This window comes from Dromaius novaehollandiae, chromosome Z (assembly GCF_036370855.1).
Source record: "Dromaius novaehollandiae isolate bDroNov1 chromosome Z, bDroNov1.hap1, whole genome shotgun sequence".
NCBI classification, from domain to species: Eukaryota; Metazoa; Chordata; class Aves; order Casuariiformes; family Dromaiidae; genus Dromaius; species Dromaius novaehollandiae.
The window spans coordinates 31,589,675-31,610,357 of NC_088132.1; the positions used below are offsets into that span (position 1 = coordinate 31,589,675).

General features: G+C 40.6%; 2 protein-coding genes and 1 long non-coding RNA gene across 12 annotated transcripts in view; 1 reads left to right on the plus strand and 2 right to left on the minus strand.

The window, feature by feature from the left end:
* The window catches only part of LOC135325137 (dual specificity protein phosphatase CDC14C-like), a 46,019-nt gene extending 40,812 nt beyond the window's left edge, over nt 1–5,207 (minus strand). For all 5 annotated transcript variants that reach the window (XR_010386326.1, XM_064502777.1, XM_064502775.1 and 2 more), the window contains exon 1: nt 4,953–5,207. Coding sequence is in view for 4 of the 5 variants with exons in the window: in XM_064502777.1 (XP_064358847.1) it covers nt 4,953–5,121 (169 nt within the window). In the remaining variant the exon portion in view is untranslated. The remainder of the gene's footprint in view (nt 1–4,952) is intronic.
* Nucleotides 5,208–5,389: 182 nt separating this feature from the next.
* Nucleotides 5,390–20,683, plus strand: part of LOC135325139 (uncharacterized) — a 38,298-nt gene continuing 23,004 nt past the window's right edge. The window contains exons 1-2 of the long non-coding RNA XR_010386327.1: nt 5,390–5,488; nt 6,659–6,791. This is a non-coding gene — a long non-coding RNA (uncharacterized LOC135325139). The remainder of the gene's footprint in view (nt 5,489–6,658; nt 6,792–20,683) is intronic.
* On the minus strand, nt 7,133–13,274 carry LOC135323475 (peroxiredoxin-like 2C). 6 transcript variants are annotated; one of them, XM_064502782.1, is made up of 6 exons: nt 12,659–13,274; nt 12,059–12,127; nt 10,565–10,618; nt 10,025–10,139; nt 9,627–9,758; nt 7,133–7,243 (listed from the first exon to the last, which is right to left on the minus strand). In XM_064502782.1, exons 1-6 carry the CDS (start codon nt 12,836–12,838, stop codon nt 7,212–7,214), a joined length of 582 nt encoding a protein of 193 aa, XP_064358852.1. In that variant the 5' UTR covers nt 12,839–13,274; the 3' UTR covers nt 7,133–7,211. The 6 variants fall into 6 exon arrangements, with proteins under 6 accessions (XP_064358852.1, XP_064358850.1, XP_025948307.1 ...); XM_064502780.1 differs by lacking the exon at nt 7,133–7,243 and adding an exon at nt 8,284–8,968 and having other exon boundaries at nt 12,734–13,073; XM_026092522.2 differs by lacking the exon at nt 7,133–7,243 and adding an exon at nt 8,284–8,968 and having other exon boundaries at nt 12,737–13,072.

A 20,683-nucleotide genomic window follows, 5' to 3' on the forward strand; every position in this document is an offset into this window, starting at 1 on the left:
ACATTTGTGTGAACCCAGATCAGCATCTATAGCAGGTGTCCTGGTACATTTAAATAATAATAATAATAATAAATAAAATTCATGGCTGCTTGTGTTCCCCCCACCCTCAGGATTAGCACTGACATGCACATGGGAGGGAGGGCTGGGGGCAGAGGAGGAAGTCAAAATAAGAACTGAGAGGATATGATATCCAGGGATTGTGTTTAAACAGGCATTGCCAGATTAAACACATTACAGCCTAAGCTGTAATTTCACACGACTTCTAAACTGGTTTAATGGCTAGCTGCCACCAGGTTCCCAACATGGGAAAGTCCTCTTCCGGGTGAGCTCCCTGAACCAGCTCCATGTGGGTCAGCAGCGGCAGGAAGCAGCCAGCAGCTCTCCCCCCGCGGCACCTCTCTCTTCTTCAGGCCAGTCTCACCACCGCATAGGACCGGGCTCTTGGTGAACGCAACCAACATCCACACCGACGTCGGCGCAGAACAGCTGTAGTAACAGAATTCACGTGCTACCCTCCTGCATACTAACCTCTTCACACAAACCTTACATCACTGCTGAAAATATAAAAGCACTATAGAAAGAGTAGTCCAAAACCTCAAATACAAGAGCAGGGGAGGAAAAAAAAAAAAAACGCAAAGAAATATGTTTGCATAGGTCAAAGGACTAAAAGATTTTAGTGCTTTGCTCCAAAACGTAATATTGATTTTGGAGTAACAGAATCACTTGCTTACTTGAGGCTCCTCTGCAAAAACAAGAATTCATGTTTTGAGTGAATAGCACATCATGGCCTTTTGAATTGCTGTTGGCATTATCTTCTGCACTGGTATCTTTGAATCACATTAGTTGTTGCTATTCTTAAGACACCTGAAAGAATTTCACTTAGAAACTCAAGTTTAATGAATTTACATAGCTACCTCACAATAATAGCAGCATGTGTCAAATGCCATTACCCTGTCAAGCTGCCCATTTCAGTGAACTAGTAACAATTGCTCCCTATTAAGTAAACAGCAAGCACCATCATTTTTAGGTGTTTCCTACTGGGAGATATGAAAATGAAAATACAGAGAAGTCTTTTCCCATAAATGTATTTACCTTTCTACTGACTTAGTAGTCTGATATCAGACAAAATGATAAATTACTTGCTATATCTGTTTTCACCCAGTTTTTGCAAACACATTCCCACTTCTGTTTACAGGAGCCACAGATTAGTGTGTTAATTTTGGAGTAATATACGCTGTGAAACGAGCACTCCTGCCTTAAGTATCTGATTGCAGGATCAGGGCTTATTACCTATAATACACTGGAGCCCTGATGAATTGATTTCAACAGGACTCCACAAAGGTTTGGACTGAAGGAGCAAGCCTTCCATTTTAATATATTTTTATGTTCCCTTGGTTTATTTTAGCTTTTTCAGTATTGCATTTACATTTAATGTACTTAAACGCTTCCATTTCTTCCAAATTTCTGATAAAAGGTCATCCTCACACTATCATAAACTAATAGGATTTTTCTAATCCTCTATCAGAAGAATGAGATGCAGTTTGCAGGCTGTTTCTGCACTGCAATTAGAAGATATGATTGCAGCAGGTTAGATACACTTCAATTACATTTAATTTTGCTAGTCTCAAATAACAAAACAGTTTAAAATACAGAAACATGGACTTCACTGCAGGCTATTAACTTCAGTAAGCTTCCCAGGTGCAAAATAAGCCTGTATACCCCTAACTGAAGGCTACGCTACCCCAGCTTCGCTGCTGCTGGTACACGAAGTGGTGAAATTAAAGCTAGTACAAGCATGTCTACACAAGCTATAATCACGCATTTGACTGCAGCATGCGTACAGGAAGAAAAGCATTTCACTTGTTTTTCAGATCAACAGTGTTTCGTGGAAATGTCTGTGTAGAATACTGAGAGCTACCACTCCATAACCAGGTTTATGTAATTTTAGAGATGACATAAAATAATCTCCTTTGCTTTACTCTCAGTAAGCCTGATGTTTCTAGGATCTGCGGTAAAGGCCTTTGAGAAAAAAATTTCAATAATTCAAGAGCCAACTAAACACTGAGCAGGCACTTATTGTGGACAAGTCTGTATTCAAACAGCAAAGATTATTTCATAAACAGAGAAATTTTATATTTGATTGTTAAACAGATGCCTCACATGAAAAATGTAGAGGAGACTGACAGTACAACTGAAAACAGCTCAAGTCTGTTTTGAATTATCAGGGACGTAACCGGAGGGGTTTTTTTTGGGTTTTTTTTTTTTTTTTTTTACTATTGTAGCAAAAATGCAGTGTATTTATAAGTTCAGAATTAGCACACAATATTTTATTATAAGCTAGATTTAAAAGGCTCCAAAATATGAAGGAGACACAATAGAAAACACAAAAGACATAAATGCTGTTGCAATGTCAAAACGTAAGTAAAAAAAGTAAAAATGCAAGTTTTTTTTTTTCTTAAGTCATTCTATCCTTGAAAGGGTTCAGTCACTCATCACTACAATATACTTCAAATTTAAGTCGTGATATTGTTGATAAGTATAGCAAGAGCCTGGCCTTCTGAAAAAGAAAATGAAGACACACTAAAAAGTTAAAGGAACTTTTTATTTAAGAGACAACCATGAAAAGTTCTTTCAGGGTCACGTCATGACTGATCAACAACGTGTTATTTTACTTATCACATATATAGTCCTTGTGCTGCTGCTCCTGTCAGATTTACAAGCCTACGTCACACATGTTCATGCACTTTCACTGCTGGATTAGAATGTAAAATCCTGAAACTCACTTTTTAAATCTTCAGTTCAAGACTCACAAGTAAGTGAGATCATTTTGATAAAAGAGTAAATACAACTTTTGTGCTGAGGCAGCTGTATAATGAAAACTAACTGAAAATATTGATAGTCAAAATCTTGAAAAGCTTAGCGACATCCAATAAAAGTGTTCTCATCATTCCCAGAAAACTTTGTTTCTTCCAAAATGCACAAGCTTTATAGCAACAAACCAGCAATGCTGAAAGAAAACTTGTTTTTTTTTTTGTTGAAACCAATGAATTCATGAATGAGCATATTAAACCAAATGCTATTTCATGAAAACTCCAAATGGCTGTACAAGTAAAGTGATTCTCAATTAAATGAGGAAAAAAAAAAGGCATACATGATACAGCTTAGATCACCTTTTAAGTTAGTTCCTCACTGTAAACAAAGTGGATATCCATTTAGCAGCAGGAGAAACAACCTTCAAAAAATGCCCCACTGTTTTTTATCACTTAAAATAACTTAATTCCAGATATAGTCATTGCCAAATTAATTCTGGAATTAACTGCAGAGAAGAGGTGAGGGAGAAATGCACACTTTTTGCCCAAAGTCTATGTCTTACAATTCCACATTTTCTTTAAAATGCTGCTTATACAATTAGAGCAAGGACAAACAGCCACAGAAAGGAAATCAACAGCTTTCAAGCATCTCAAACAAATTCGCTAGGTTTTCTTTAAGTTATATAAACTGGTGCTTTGAGAGATCACAAGGATATGCTTCTAATAAACTGCAGAAATGCATTCAGACCCAGCAAATTGAATTCATACCAGCAAGTCCATGCATTAGTTGACAAAGACAAAACGGTACGACTTTCCTTGCAGCTTAACAGACTATAATAAAATTTTTTTTAAAAAAGAATAGTTTTCCTGAACTACTCTTAATAGCAAAGAAAAAATATTTAGAGTGCTTTTTAAAGGTGATTCAGACACACAGTTGATAGACAAAACTCACTAGGAAATAAAGAAAGAAGTGCAATAAATATTGTAGGTATTCTGAGTATTAAATCTATGCACATAATGGATTAACAGATCTATTGTGTATGAATGTAACATCAGCCAAGAAAACATGCTACATTCAGCAGTCTTTACCGGTATTTGGGTTTGTTTACTACTGTTGTCATTAGCAAAGATGAAAACGAGGGTAGCGTGCAGTGTTCTTAATGAGTTTCGCACTGTTTCTGTAAGCAGACAAGCTAGTGCAGATCTTTTAGCCTATAGAGAGTACAAAATATTTACCAGTATGCCTATGTGCAAGAGCAGGGCCTTACGTCCTTATCTATCCCAATACAGAAACGTTAATCCATTTCCAGCACCACACTATCAAAAAGGCAGAGCTGCCAGTTCAAGACTTGAAATAAGTTTTAAAACGGCTGAATGGACAGGTAAGCTTGTGGGCTTATTGTTTTATCGCTTCTCTGTTAAAAAACAAATACATCATATTGGTGAAATAAAGATTAGACTATAATTGTGCCGTTATTAGACACGTGCAAACAGCAGCCAATATACGTAGTTAAAAAAAAGAGAGAGAGAGAGAATCTTAGATTTTTAAATCTAAGAAGCTACCGCATTTTAATCAAGTTTGTTATACTACATACTGCTGTGTATGAGGACATCCCAGAGAAAAACGCAACCAGATGCTAGGTGCTCCGCTGTGTTATTTAAGCGGGCGAACGCGAAAGCACAGCGGTCCGCGGGGCCTATTCGGGGCCAGGCTGCTCCGACCCGGGCGGCCGCTGTCCACCGCGGGCCGCGCTGACCTGTTCGCTGGATGGGGGCCGGGCCGGGCCGGGCCGGGCTGCCCACACGCTGCCCAGCGACACTCGCTGACACCAGGAGGCACCACCCGCCACACCCGGCGACAAGAGCAGCCAACTTTGGAACAGCACCATCCTACTTTCCCCACAGCCCGAAACTCGGGCGCGCCGGGCAGCGCCGCCCCCCGCCCGCACACCAACTTTCCCCGGCGGCGGTGGCGGTTACACCCCCCGCCCGGGGGCCGCCGCCCCCCCGCCCCGCCCCGTCCCGTCCCGTCCCGTCCCGCCGGCAACGGCCAAGTTGCGCGGCGGCAACTCGCAGCCCCCCGGGGGGGGGGGGTGTTGGGGCCGCCTCGGCCCGCCGCGCGCCCCGCCGCCGCCTCCTCACCGGCGAGCTGCACGCAGGTCTCCGGGGCGGCGGGGGGCGGCTGCCGCTGCTCCGCCTCGCCCCCCCCCGCCGCCGCCGCCGCCCTGGCCGCCGCGCTCCGAGTTCTCTTCAGAGCCGGGGGCGCCGGGGCCGCGCGGCGCCGCGCCTCGGCCCAGCTCTTCCGCTTCATGGCGGAGGCGGCCGCGCCGCTACGGTGGGTGCGAGGCGGCGCGGCTCATCCCCGCCGCGCCGCGCCGCGCCGCGCCGCTCCCCGCGGGGCCCGGGCTGCCGGAGGGAGGGAGGGAGGGAGGGACGGCCGGGAGGGGAGGGGACGGCAGGGGTGGGACCCCGCCGCGGCGGCGGCTGACGCGTCTCCGCGGACACCGCCCCCTCCCGCCGCCCCATGCACCTACCGCCCCCCGCCCCGAACCGGCGGCCGCGCGCCGCCACCTCCCCGCGCCCCCCCCCCCCCGCTGCTGCTGATTGGGTCACGGCGGCGTGGCGTCACCAGCGCGGAGCGGTGGGGGCGGTGATGTCATAGTGGCCGGCCGTAACAGGTGGGCTGAGGGGGGTGTGCGGGAGCGCGGGGACGGGGCGCGAGCGCGGCCGTTAACGGCCTGGCTGCCGCCCGCCCCTCCGCCGCCGCGCGGGGCCCCGCTCATGGCTGCCCCGCAACAGCGTGTAAGCGAGGCTCCGTGGCGGCCCCCAGGCACCTCCGCGGGGTCAGCCAGGGGCTCGGGGAGGGGGCCCCCCAGACACATGGCTGTTAAATAACGGTAGACTCCCCCTCACCCCTCGCCGGGCACGGGGCCGCGCCGCCCTTTCCTCGGTGCTCGGAGGGGCGCCTGCTGCCTCCGTGCCCCTCTCTTGGGGACGGGGGTACGCGGAAGGTAGCGCCACTGAAATACGGCTCCTTGGGGCATAAAGGTGGAAGCTGCGGGCATGGTGTCGTCACCTGTGAGGCAGCGTGAGGGGTTTGCCCCCAGAAGAAGGCCTGGAACATGGGCTCTTAGGTAAAACTGTGCCTTCGCTGGAAGGGATTATTTTAAATTGCATTCTTGACGTGTGTCAGTCTCTCAGATACCTATTACAATATATACAAAGCAAGGATTCCGTGGAGAGATTTTATCTTTCTTGTTAGACCAACTGATGTGGTTGGAAAGAAAACAATCCAGTACACGCATCCCTCTTCTGTCCTGAAGATGTAAGTGATTTATTTGAAAAGTTATTTTTGTATCTACTTCTCAAGCACAACGATACTTTAAAATACACTAGTATTTTAAGTAGGTGCTCAAATAAACCAAGAGCATAGTTGAAACAACTTCTAAAAACTGCAGCCTCCCATCTCTGTCTAACTGGCCATGCCAAAAGCCCTCACTGAAAGTACTTTACCCTCAGCTGAGTATGAGGTCAGCAATTATGTCCCACTCTTTTCCACCTTCTGCTGCATCCCTTTTTAAAAATACTTTTTCAGATAGCACAAGAGACTTAAAATTGTGCTGACATTTTGAAAATCATTTCTCTTATGAAGAAACATGGTGATTGTTCTTACAATTTATTATGCACGAGGGGGATTGCTGTCTCACAGAGCTCCAGTGAAGCTGTGGGCAGATGCAATAGTCGATCTGCATGCAACAAATGTAGGGCTTATGCCTTAATTAGGATTGTTCTACTGATTCCTCCTCTGTGTCTTTTTCTCTCTTTTTGTTTGTCTTTGCTTTCTGAAGAAGAAGTGATTTTGCTGGGATAATACAGAGGCCATGGCGTGGTTCCTGTCAGTATTGAAATGGGTGAGGACAGATGACTTCAATCTATAGAGCTGTCAAACTACAACCTAATGCCTTCCAATCCCTTTTAAAGGTACACATTTCTTTTAGGTATAGTTAATTTTATTTGCAGTTTGTACGTAAAATTTGGCAGTAGAAGTATTCCTATCATATTTTTTTAATTCTACTGACAGCAAAACAAGCAGAAAAACAACCAGCCAAACAATTCCTTTAAAATCAAAGCACTGCGGCACCAAGAACATGAAAATGAAATGGCTGCAAAACAAAAGTGGAGCTAAATTCAGTATCCTTGACAGTGATGATCAGATAAATGAATTAGAGTGGAAACACTACAAAGAAGCTGGTTATTTATCATTCTTTCACTTTGAATATGTTTTAAATTTTCTGCATTTCTAATAGCACTCGTGCTTCACAAACACAGGAACAGTTTTCTAGCTTGCTTTTTGCTGTGGTTTCAGTAGCATACAGGCAGTCAGTATCCAGAGTTTCTGGCTTACTCAGAAATGTTGTTAAGGTGCAGGAACCCTGGAAAGAGGAGAGGATAGTTCTTTATTTATGAATATAGAGGCAGTGGTTCATTAAAAGCAGACCTTACTCTTGTGAATCATAGCTGCCAGAAAGGCTCTTGAGCTGGTCAGTCTATTATGCTAAATACTGAGGAAGGCTCAGGCCAACCCTGACATCATGAGAGTTCAAAGTCTGCACATGATCACTTCTAGTCCTGTTTTGAGTGCTGTTTAATCAAAGTAGGGAATTGAATACAATATTTTCACAGTAATAATATCCTTCTCTCAAACATCTGAATCATCTATAAAACATATGTGTATAATTAATAAATTGCTGTGGGATAGTACCTTTTGCCGGAATTACATTACTTAATATCTTTTTTTTTTTAAGCATGAGTTTTATTTTTGGCCAAAGAAATTGCATTTAATTTCACATGATCTTAATGGTGTAGAGCCCTCAAGAGTTTACTCTGGGCCTACCCATGACCTTAAAGGATGCAGGGACAAACCTCTTCATAGAAAACCATTTTACAATTGCATTATTGTTAAGGATTAAAGTTGGAAAGGTTTCGCAGTTGAGGTATGTATGAATAGTAGCAGTTTACAGTGAAGGCCAAAACTCATAAGCTGCAGAGGAGGATGCGCTCCTCCATAAATCTCAGACAATCTCATTTTAAAATTGCTAAAATGCAGCTTGTGGATAACAGAGGGGAAGCTCTACTCTAATGAAAGCAATAGATTCTGAACATAAATATTGCCAGAAAAAAGGTAATGAGAAATCAGACAACCACAAACCAAAATGTTATTGTCCTCAGCTCTGCTGTCTGTGACAGAATTAACTATGGATATTTTTTCAAAGACCTCTTGCTCTGAGAGACCAAGGGAAAATTTACCTACAAGTGAAAATTTTTCTGCGAATATCCATAGGAAGACAGTTAACCAACTATGGCCTACTTTAAAACTGACAGTCTGATCAGAAACATGTTTAAGACACACCTCTCCCTGTTTTATAAACCTACCTTTTTGTGTGGACAGAAAAGAACTGCAGACAACAGCTGATATATTTAAAATATTTATTTAAAATTATAAAAAGTATTTTGTAGTGTCTGTCAGTGCAAGATACAAGAGTATGCATAAGCTTAAGTCTCACTGTTTGCAATTGTGATTTTTCAAGGTATATTTTAATATGTTTGTTGCACAGTGCTGGGACCTTTAAAATATCACTGAAAAGTATTGAATTGAAAAGCCAGTATGATCTACCAAAAGGCAAGAATCCCAAGTTCCTTCTGAGCAAAGCCAGGTTTGGAGGTTTTTCCACCATCATTTAGTGCATCCTGAACAAAGATTTTTAAAATGTGCTAACAAGATTGTTTGATTAGAAAATAATAAGCAAAAGGAATTTTTGCAGTAAGACTCAGATATTTTTATCTTACATACAATAGAAATAGCACTTTTGTGTCCATCTTCAAGGCAAGGTAGTTTATTCAGTGCGCTGGTATTCTAGATACGGTTTCAGATGTCCCATAAAGACACAACAGTACTCATGCTGGTGGGAATTCTCTGGAATATTGTCCTTGTAGCTTATAACAAACAAACAATGATATATTGTCTCAGTGTCATATGTCAATGATCTGGGATTTGTTTGTGAAATTTACTGTTTTAACTCCTGCCAGCTGCAAAACTGTGTTAATGGGAGCATGATCCAACCTGTGTTTATCAAGGTGCAAAAAATGAACTTCATTACCTGGAATGGAATGAGAAAAAAATGTAAATAGTTGAAAAAAAAATTCATTTATTTTAAGACATAAGTGAATTAAAGAAGCATTCCGATTTCCTACTAGTTCTTGTGAAACTGTGCAGTAGCTCTGTAGATTTCGCAATATACTGTATTTTAAACTATGGCATGGATTTTTAATGAAGATTTTTTAAGTTATAGACAGAAGGGGAATTGAGGGATGTAACTGAATTAAATCTGCTGTAGCAGGATGCTTCCCAATGATTCAAAGAGATGATTTTGTCATGTTACAGCTTCCCTCCATGCTTTATTCCTGTGCTAAAAACACATTAAATGCCTAAGATCAAATGTAAAAGCAGAGTGTAAGCAAACATGGAGTTGTCATTAAAAAAAAGAAAACCCTCCAAACTTCAAGCCCACTGTTCCACTACACTGAAGGCAACGCTCCTGTTGGTCAGGATGGTGATCAGCTTTGTGCCCTTTCTGTGGGAGGGGAAACAATGCAATGCCACTTCTGCAGGGTTCTTCCGGATAACAGACTCACACAGCCAACACACAACTCTCCTTCCTCCTTGGGAAGCCTCAGGATAGCGGCCAAGACAGAAGCAGATAAGGCAAACAGCTGAAGGAGGGGACTGTAACTTACAGACAGAACAAACAAGCTCACCTGGGCCTAAAATCAAAGTTCCTCCCTGCTGAGCTGGATCTCCTTGGAAATCGAAAGCTGGGCCAGTCATCGCTCTCCACATACTCCTAATACTTCCCGAGAGCATGTTTGATTTTACGTGAGGGCTCTGCACTAAATGAAACAGCAAAATACTTGTTACCTAGAAATACAAAACTACATAAGGCAAAACCAAAATTAAGTTGTTGCTATGAATAGCCTACAATTTCCTGATTACTGTAGAAACACAAGTTTCTCAAAGTTTAGACAAAGTGAAGTACAGCCTACAAGAGATGGTCTGGTGGGCAGCTCCCTTCCTATTTCCATCATAATCATACTATCTTATCAGAGCATTCTTTTGTTCTTTGTAAGACAAATCAAGGAGAGAAAATTACTCTTACCTGATGTGCCTGGTGTGTTGTTACCTTCACCTCTTTTCATGCCAAGTGTTTTATAAATTTCTCTTTGTGGATCTACATACATTTCATGTATATACCCAGTTAAACTGCAAAAGGGCTGCAAAATATGTACATAGAAAAAATATGTTTTAGTTTAAGATAGTAATTAATTAGAGTCTACTGACAGTGGAAAAATATTCTGAAAAAATCTTGGTTTTAAAACCTCTGAATCCATCATGTTAAATGAAATTAAAGGCCAAAAATTTTTAGTCCTGAAGCTTTTACTAAAACACAGCTTCCAGTGAAATCAAGCGAAGATTTTCCTGAACAATTCTTAGTGGATTTTAAACCAAAATTTTTAGTTATTTATTTTATTCATGTACTTCTATTAGGATTGCCTCATGGAAAATAATAGCTCATTTTTCTGTGGTTGTAAATGTCCATCTTTTCCCTAGAACAAAATCCTTCAGTGCAAATTGTTAAAATGTAAAATACAATAGAATATACTCTTTACTTAATTACGTTACTTAATGACTACTTTACCTTGATGTGATGATAAGATGACTGTCCAATAACTATAAGCCTCACATTTGCATCCTAGAACAGAACATAGATATTGAAACTATAAAGAGGAACTCTATTTCTGCATGGCTGCAAAACATGAGCAGAATCTAGTGTTCCAAGTTAGTCATTGGGGTATACTGAGTTAAAATTATTTGAAATTAAAGTCACTTACATACTTAGAGCACTTACTTTTGTCTGTCACCTACAGTAAGTGGCTGTACTAATTTATTAAGGGATAAGTTATTTTTTAAAGGTAACTGTAAAGTTACAGATACGTAAATTTTATGTTCTCTGTGACATTAGTAGAGTCATGTTTTCAACCGACTGCAAGCATGTTTGCAACTGACTGCAACTGATATCTTTTGCAGATGCAACACAAGGGCTGAGCCTAAAATACAGGCCAAAACGTAAGTTTATTTAGATGCCAGTAATACATTAATAGAATTTAAGATTATTTGAATATTATGATACAATGCTTGTCCATCCCCAGTAGAATCACTTTGACTTTGCTTTTTAGCAAAAGCAGTCCTCCTAAAAATCAAATACTCGTACTAAAAAAAGCAAGGAAGAATTTTGTTCTCTCTGTATATTTATTTGAGCAGCCAAATTTAAAAAATGTCATACTGAGTAACATTAACTAAATGATTTAGAAAAAATCTTGCCCTGAGAAGGGGAGCTGAAGCTTCTCTGCTGAGAAGGGATCCTGAAGAAGTTGCTCCTCTACATCTCCAAGTTCCTATTACATCTAAGGCCTGCTGGGTCTCTGTCATCAGCTATGCTGCTGTTGGGAGCAAAATATGACAAAATTTCAATCAGCAGACTAGAAGAGACAGATTGTTCTTTCTAATTTAGCAGAGGATCATTGTCTCTCCCTGGTATCTCTTACCACTCAGCAAATACCAGTGTGTAGCAGCCCCTGCCTACTCCATTTCTCCTTTCTGTCACTATGTCACTTCTGTTTGTGCAGCTGCCTGGTGAACAGGTTACAGAACTGGTGCAGCTTACAAATAACCTGTAGAAAAAGACTATTTTTAATCCAGATCAACTTCCTGATCTCATTCCATGCACCACTATCAGTCAGCTGTACCAGCATAGTAGAAAGGGCAGTAGGTAGGTAGTGGTGGTAGAATAGGTGGCTGCCCAGAGCAGTACTAATTTAGAAAGAAATGGCTGTCAAATCTCATCTAACTGTTCAGAACACAGGCAAAAAAACAGCATCAAGCTAATAGTGCAGGGAGAAATAATGCTGCTGCAAATGAGCCCGTAGCGCAATGGATTTCTTCACGCGTCTCCTAGGCAGATGCATTATGGTAATTGTAGCAAATTGTAGCGATGAAAGTACTAACTTTGTTTTGAGCTACTGTTTTATTCCTAGAAGGCTTAAACACCATGCAAACTTGCAGCAGGAGCTAAGAGACCTGTGTGACTGCAGCAACCCCATGTACAAATACATATTAAGGGCATTGTACTTACTTCTAAAAAACTCTTGGGGACTTTTGCCAGGTCTTCTACATACTCCTTACAGGTGTAACATAAAAAATTCTGCAACATAGCCAGTTGGACATGTCAGAAAGACATAACTGCATAACACTGAAGCATCGGAGTCTGACCTGAGGCACAAACCATCTTGGAGGTGACCAGAAACTGGGAACAGGAGAGACTAAACTTCACTGCAACAGTCAAATTCGGATTAGGATCTTGGTTTTATCCAAAGCTGAACAGGGACACTGGGTTTGAGGCCTTGCTGTTATTTACACTAGGAATGTGACAGCTGGCTTATCAGACAGGGAAATCAGGGAACATAATAGTTGTTTCCCTAAACACATGGTAGCAGACTCCTTTCCCTTCAGATAAAAGTTATATCTTTTTACCAAAGAATCGGCGTTCCTGAAAACAACTGATCTGCTTTATAATATTTTCTTTTCTCTCTGCTCCAGCCTAGCCTGTTTAAGGCCTTCTCCATTTATAGCCAAGCTGGAGCTCCCTGCATGTATCTTGTTTTCTAGTTTGCTTAAGTGCCTCTAAGCTCCAGACAGGCATGCTAATCCTGCCTGGAAACTCCTCTCTCCTCACCCGCACAAACACCACGATCGCTTTCTGCTCCCCGTACAGGGCCCTGAAGGGGATCTTTTTCCCGTCCGCATCTACCACCAGACACTGGGCGGCCTCTCGCAGTTCCTCCGGCTCCGGGTGCTGCAAGACGTGCGTGCTGCAGATCTGCTGCGTGACGGGGTCTGCCGGAGGATATGCCATGGCTGAGTGGCCTCACTCCAGCTCTTGCCGTCTTTGCCTGGCTTTCCTGGCCTGGAAAAAACGGAAGAAAAGAAAGGCGGAGCCAGACAGAAAACTCAGGGGGGATGTGACCGTGATGAAGTATGAGGCTTGGTGGGAGGGTATCGTCTCTATTCCTGGAACAGATCCACCTCCAATAGCAGCAAGGTCAGCAGCTGAGCACTCCACGTCTGCAGATGCTTCACTCACTTAAGGAGGAGTTGATGAGTTTGGGGCCTTTGAGTAAATAAAGAGAGAAATCAGCTGCCAAAATCATCGCATATCAGGGTGAGCCAGAATGCAGTTTGTTCCTGGAAAACATAACAAAACCAAACCAAACCGACCAGAAATTATGTGTAATCAGAGCACTGATGTTATTGTAAGGTCTCGAGATCAGAGTTCACTTTGCAGGATGCCGCAACAGTTCAGCAGACTGCGAGTGAGCTGGAAACATCTGTCTTCTAGGAACTGTCAAGCCGCTGCATCAGAAAGGGCAGAGCCTGTTTTCCTGTTTTGAAGTAAAAGTAGAACTTTATTTGACTTTGGCAGGTGAACAGAGAATAGAGGATACTGAGCAGTACAGATGTTCATATTGGTACAGAAACAACACATAGAAATGAATGAACTGAGCAGACCTTCTTAAAATAAGAAAAACACCAGACAGATGAAGAATATCTCAATCTGTAAGGGTGTATTTTGTTAGCTGAAAGTTCATGAGGAGGACAGTACCTTTTTCTTAACAGAGAGAGGAAAAGTAGTATGAGAGGGAATAGGACTGGGTGGATCTCTGGAAGTTATTCTCCTTTCTGAGGCCCTCTGATGGTGTTAATTCTGGAGTGCCCCTTGGCAAACTGACCCAGTATCTATACTGTTAATGTTTCTCAAACACAAATCCCTTGTACTTTTGATTAAGCCCATTGCTTCTTACGCTGTTGGAAGTGAGCACATGGAACAGGTCAATCCCTTTGCTGCACGAAGTTTTTGTCACTGGGCAGGCTATTGCAAGGCTGCCCTCAATCTTCTATTTGCTAGACTAAACAATCCTTTTTTTCCAATTCTTTCTTCTCATAGGTCATGTTTTCTAGAACTTCTAGAATACATTTTTTGTATTTTCCTCTAGACTTTCCAGATGGTTTCCATTATTCAGAAAGTCCAGAGCTTAAAACTAGACACATTATTTCAGCTAAGTGGCAGGTTCACTTCACACATCTCAGGGGCTGTACATCTGTTTAAACATTCTGGCACTGTGGTTATCTTTTTTGCAACAGCACAACATTATTGACTTGAATTCAGCCTGAGGTCCACTATAACCCCCAGCTGCTTTTCAATAGGCCTTCCCTAGCAGGGAGTGCTTTCCTACTGTTCCTCTGATAGTGCTCAGTGAAAGAAATTATCTCTAACTTCAGAATGTCTGAAAGGTCAAATTAGTTCTAGATAAGACATTTACATGTGATGATACAATATAATTGAACACCGCAGTTGAGGTAGCCCTAACTGTTTTAAAATTCTTGCCAAAAAGGACATCAAGGCTCTTAAATGCTTTATGCCAGATTAACAATGAAGAAAACAGCACTGCAGCGTAAATCACAATATGAGGGGAAGCAATCCCTGGCTGATACAGCCATGTACAAGTTTCTAGCTCATATATACAGGCAGAACTATCCTGCCACTGATCTAACCCTCTCGTTTCAGCAAGGACATTTATTTCATGGTATAGATCTAACCTGTGGCTTTACCAGGTTAATTGTGATCATAATAACACTTTTCTGATATAGTAAATCACACTTTGAATGTTAGTAAAGCACTTTTTGTATACTTTGGTATGGCTGCACACTTCCAGGACTAATCTTGTGGTCCAGAATGTCCTCACAATAGTTTTGAATGAGCTCAAATTGGTAGAGGATTTCTGAATACTGTGAAGATTATGTTCTGTTAGGTAAGAACTTGGGCAGTCTTCCTTCCATGTTGTTCCTATCAGACTTCTTTGTTCACTTAACAGTTAGTTACGTATACTTTATCCTATCAAACAGATCACTTCAACTAGCAGTCCTGAGCCAAATCTGGACTGTGCAGCAGCATTTTGTGGCCCCTAAACAATAGTGGTGGGGAGCACCCTGCTTACCCTTTGTTACCTCAGGATGTAGCAGAGCAAGCAGAGCTGGTTGGCCTTGACATGCTTTGCGCTTCTTGAGGCTGAAGTGGGCAGGCTGGCCACGTAACCTTGCTGTGTTACAGCTGCAGTGAAATCTCTGGGTAACACAGGCCTTGCTAGGCAGGAGCAGGGGGAGCAGCTTGGCACCTAGATGTCATTGCAGCCTGGAGCAGGGTCATTGTCTTTGGAACTGGCAATTAGAGCCTCCTCAGGAGGTGGTGCTGCTCCAGGGGATCTGCTATCACAGTCTCTGTGCAGGACTACAGAGAGGGATGAGTCTGCTCATGGAAAGACTCAGGCAGGGTGTCACATACTCACAGGACACAGTCCAGGCCTGGTATTGCAAGTAGTTGATCTTGTACTTAGACTCCAGAGAGCTCATTCTCATTTGACTTGAAACAAAGTCACTGAGAAGGCCAGCTTATCCACTGGAGCTGGTAAACATTTCCACCTAAGCCAATCAAGGCTACCTCAAGACATCTCTTTTTTATGCTGTTTGGCCATCTTAAACTAGTTGAAGAAGCATATTGTTAACATTTGGTTTCAGCAATATCCTATTGATGACTAACAGCTTTCTTCTAAGGATGTCAAAGGGTTCTCTAAAGAAGAGAAAATAGCCCCTAAAACAATACAGTTCTAATTTTTGATTGGGGTTCTCAAGTATTACTAGAATACAAACATAAATTGCCATCATCCCCCACTTTACAGAGAAGGAAGAGAAACTAAGAAAGTTTAACAATGACTTTTTCTCTGAAAGAGGAATCACTCAAAATTAGCCATCATTTTTGAAAGTTTAAGCTTACAACTATTCATTTAAATATATACTTATTAAAAATACTGATATAAATTCCACTGGCTTAGATGGAAAGAAAGAATCCGTATCTGTTGTCTTCAGAAATTCTGGACAGTACTGACTGTCTAAGAATGTGGTCCACTAAAGCCATAAAGTCCTACAATGTGAGTTGTGATTAGGAAGACTTTCCCTCCTTTCCCTTTCTCATCTTTCTTTACAGATCTTTAAATACAGAAACGTTTATATCATGAAAACATAGTGCTCATCAGAGTGATGTCTTTTTTAATGTCTTAAGGAGAATCGATTGGTACATTGTCATTGTTAATCATGATGCAGCATTCAAGATTCATACAACTTTCTTCACAGCAATGTAATTTACAGTTTTAAAGATAAACTTAGATAAATACTTAACAGTTGAGTTGCTCTGTGTTGTGGATAAGACATTCAGATTCCTACCATCTCAAGAGGAAGAAAAATCATTAGACACAGATGTAGAATAGTTTATTTGTTTTGTATTGGCTAATGAAACAGAGCGCCAGCTGTAATTATGTAACCTGAATCCTTTTATTTGTAACAGCAGAACAAAATATCTGACAAGAGTAGCTTGGCCTATATAAGTAGCATACCACCCTGTTTAGGGTATGTAGTGATTATTTATAAAGCAACATGTTATTATCAATTTACTACAAGTGATTATTTATAAAGCAACATGTTATTATCAATTTACTACAAGTGTTTAGTGCTAGTATTTTTAATGGGGTTTTTTTTGGCCAAGTATTATTTAGTTAGAGATAACATGGTTATTAATTATCACTTAAAAGGCTTTTTACTCTAGAATTCTAATTACAAGTTTATCGTGCTATATGCTAGCTAAAATTAAATTGCTTTTAAACAGTTGTTTTAAAGAGAATTGCTTACAGCCTTAAAAGAGTCAAGGTGCAATTGTTGGTTTCATCTCTTTTTTTTTTCCCCTAGTAAGTGCTCTTAAACTCCTGATGTGGCTTCTTTTTGTTTTTTCTTTCTTTTTCTTACTGACAGAGGAGAGTTTACAGTTTCAAAACTTGCTGAAGTATTTCCACGTGACCACTTTGTTTTTCAGTCCTTTTAGTTTTTCAAGGTTATTCACAAGACTAAGGGCTTTGTGAGTCTGTTTGCAGTGTCGGTGTGTATTGTATGCTGATTCACTGTTGTCTCATGACACAAAAATAACTTAAAGGTAATGAAAAATATAGTCTTATAGCTCAGTGATCGTGCTTACACATGGAGAACACCCCTCCCACCCATCCCTCCTGTGATATGTTGGACATATTTAGTTTTGTTATACAAACCTCACAGGGAGAGCAGTAACTACAAATTTCACTACTAAGTGAAATAAGCACCACCTGGATATTGAAGTAGCCTCAAGGCATAAACAGAGCCTTTAATGCATCTAGTCAGAGCTCTCCGTATCTCATCTATTTCTGTTTTGCAGCTACCTACCTTGTGTAGGTACCTTGTGTGCTGTAAATGAAAAACTAGGATGACCAGCTCTGAGTCAAGAATAGTAAATAACATGTGCAGACACCATTTTATTTCTCTCAGTAAGTGCGGCTGATTTAAATCTTTCTTTGAAGAACTAAGAGGAAGCAAGTTTCTCACCTGAAGAAATGACCTATTTAAATAGATAAAGTGCAGGCAAAAAGCAAATAAAAGATATGCTATGATCCAAACTGGCCAAGCAGTTTATCATGTATCTTGTTAGTAGTAAGGCTCTTAGAAAGTAAGCTAATTATCTTTAGTGTTTAAATTATAGTGTAAACTGGATCAGAGGCTTATGAGATAAAAAATGAGAATAGAAGTGGAGGTTATCACATGCAGTTTTCATGCCAGAGTAAGCCTTCTTATATAAGACTCTTCTAGTGTCTTACTAGTAAACAAATACTTTCTTGAAAATCTTAGATACTACAGCTTTTCTTTACAGAAACCCTTTATTTCTAGCAGAACAATCTACAGCTTTGTTTTCCACAGTTTTCTACTTTTTGCCTATGCTGAAAAAACATACTGTAGGAAGATTTTTTCCAGCTGCTGTTTCTATTTTCTGGGTACATAGAGAACTGGTTGTGTATTTAACAGTGGATTCAGTTCAACTGGCTCTGTTACATATGGCAGCTTTGACATTTAGCTACAGTCAGGAATTCCCTTCTTGAGGCTAGTGAATGGTATAATATAGTTGCTAGAGGTTAATAACCTGAGCTACTTCTAGCAGAGATTTGCAAAAGTTCTCATTTATTTCTTGGTATATAGTCAAGAGTAGCATCGCTTTGACATCAGATACATCTCCTTTGCCTCTTTGCTAGAGGGTTCAATTAGGAGGCCAGGCCAATTCCCATATACAGGTAGCTTGTATGTGTGTGCAGGCATGCAAGCATTTAAGCTTGATTGACTGCTTGTATCCTGAGGGCTACAAGTCCATGGCCCATGCACAGTCTCCTTGCATTGAAAATGACTAAAATAGGTTGCCTCATTATCTCTGATTATTGTGTGTCTGGCTGAGATGATGTATGTACCAGACTTGGGCCAAGTAAGCCACAAGTTTCTTTCAAGTCCTTCCTGAAGAAATGATTTAAAGAAAAGGAGTCTAAAGTTAAGATGTTTTCTAGTGGCTGTCATGTGAAGTGTTCATCAGGAGTTTTAAACTACAGGGTTCTTCAGCTGGGCCTTTTAAAATGTCTTTAGTGGAAATACTGTGTTTGATTCCTTAATGATGAAAACTTCCACCACTGTCAGTAAGGTTCGTGCCACAGCTGGGACTGAAGGCCTGGTTGTTAAAGCTTTCTGAACCTGGAATTTGCATTGATGTCAGTGTGAATTCTGTACTTGGTGCTTTAAGAACTGATCCTTGGCTTAAGGCTAAAGAAGCTGGCCCTTGCAGTTTGTTAACAGTATGCCAATGTTTAAACATGAAAACTATTTTTTTTCTGGTATTTGCATCAAAATTGCATTATTTTCTTTAACAAAGATGTTAATCTGCTTCAGAAGATTTTCAGTTCTTAATGAAGTTATTTATTGTCTTTCCCTATTTTTCAGTTGCATTCACGTCTCTTTCCTCTTTACACACACATTTCTGTTGCAGTTATTTGTTTATGTACAAAGCTAACAGAATAGGAGGGAATACCAATATGTCAAATACACTTTAGTTACAGGAAGTCTTAAATTAAAATGTATTAACATATCAGCTAAAACACACTCCTGTAACTGAATCATCTGTAAATGATCCAGTGTTATCTACTTTTGCAGATTGGTGAAAGGTCATTTAAATTAGTTCCAATTTATGTACTATTGTTCCTTTATACTGTTGTCTTTCATGTTATGAGTTAGCATGTGCAACAGCCTTCTGTCTGCATCCAAAGATTTCACGCATGAGAGCTGAAGAATAAAAACAAACAAAAAGAAAACAAGGGAAGAGAATAGCAAGGGAATGAAAAATGGCTGATTACATTCTGGTTCCCGTCAATTTCACCCCTCAAAATCTTAACAGAATTTTATTTGGTTTTCCTTACTGTTCTCCTATAAAATGCCCACAACAACTTACACTTAGTTTTCTTGATGCTGATTATCATGCATCGGCAACTCGTAAAAAGCAGCTTCTGTCATTTTTGCACAGCAGTGCATGATCCTGGGGTCAGATCACTTCTTCAGGCTGAATTGACTTGCTCTCTTGGTTCAAAAATGATCAACAGCTGCTCTTCAAAAATTTTCATTAGATACATTAACATTCAGCCTGTGGTCCTGCCACAGTCTCCTGGTTTCTGACACAGAACTCTAGTGACTTGTATTGATTTGATCACACAAATAAATTAGCCAGGTGTTGTAACAGTCAAGCCATAAAACATATTTTTTTCTGTGCAGCTACCCTTAATTCTGCAAAGGGAAATTTTTTAAAGAATCAGTTTATTGGGAAGTATTAGATGATGAATGAAATCTGGATGACAGACTACATGGGATCAGCACAGGGTCTGGAATTGCCATACCCGCAGGAGCCACTTCTTTAGTCACGGCTAATGTAACTTGTGTAGCCTTTTCTGAGTGGTTATAACCACTGCTGCTTTTGTAAAATGGAAAGTCCCCATAATGCAGGACTAAATAAAGTAGAGTTGTCTTGATGATCCTTATGGATCCCGTTCTACCTCCCTTCTACTTCCTACTAGGCTGCTTAGAGCCAAGGCAGATGAGTCTAAGCAGGGATGTTTTAAATTATATATTTTATTTTCTAACAAGTGCATCAAATGGCTTTTGGTCAGCTCAGCACTTATCCTGCTCCAAAAATATCTTTTTCAGGAAGCACTTGGTCCACTTTGGAAATATATATGTATATATATTTAAACATAATCTATTTTCCCATGAAGTATGTGTATGGGTGACTATTGTAGAATGCTTCTTCTTAGGCCTATACCTCTGTGTCTTATGGCAATGACTTCTGAAATCCACACCTGTGGCTTTAATAAGATACTTCTGGAATTCACATCTTTAATTATTTTTCTTTGTAAATTTGTGCAGCTCTGTCTTAACTAGATTATTATATTTCAGCCTCTGTTTCCAACAAGGTAACAGTGTTAACACTCAAAAGTTAATTCTGATTAAAGTAGATTTAAATTCAAGTTCTGTGGCTATTTGTAGACAAATTATGAAAAGTCCTTTAGTGTTGTACTACGTTAGCTTTCTATGGGAATTTCATAGGACACATTTAAGTGACATCAGATATAACAATGAGATAAAAATAGCTTTTATTTTATTTAAAATTGAACTGGACTGCTTTCTTTGAGGAAGATTGACTGTAATCTTCCAGAGTAAGTTATTTACTCGATTCCAGTTCTGGAAGAAAAGCATGGAGAATAGGGAGTTA

Bases quoted from the DNA above. Each gene is read 5' to 3' on its own strand.
- LOC135323475 (XM_026092518.2), bottom strand. From the start codon at position 12,838: ATGGCATATCCTCCGGCAGACCCCGTCACGCAGCAGATCTGCAGCACG. The intron at 12,128-12,658 runs GTGAGGAGAGAG...GCTATGTTGCAG, and splicing joins CGATCGTGGTGTTTGTGCGG to AATTTTTTATGTTACACCTG. The intron at 9,759-10,024 runs GTAAGAGTAATT...TGTTTCATTTAG, and splicing joins CAACACACCAGGCACATCAG to TGCAGAGCCCTCACGTAAAA.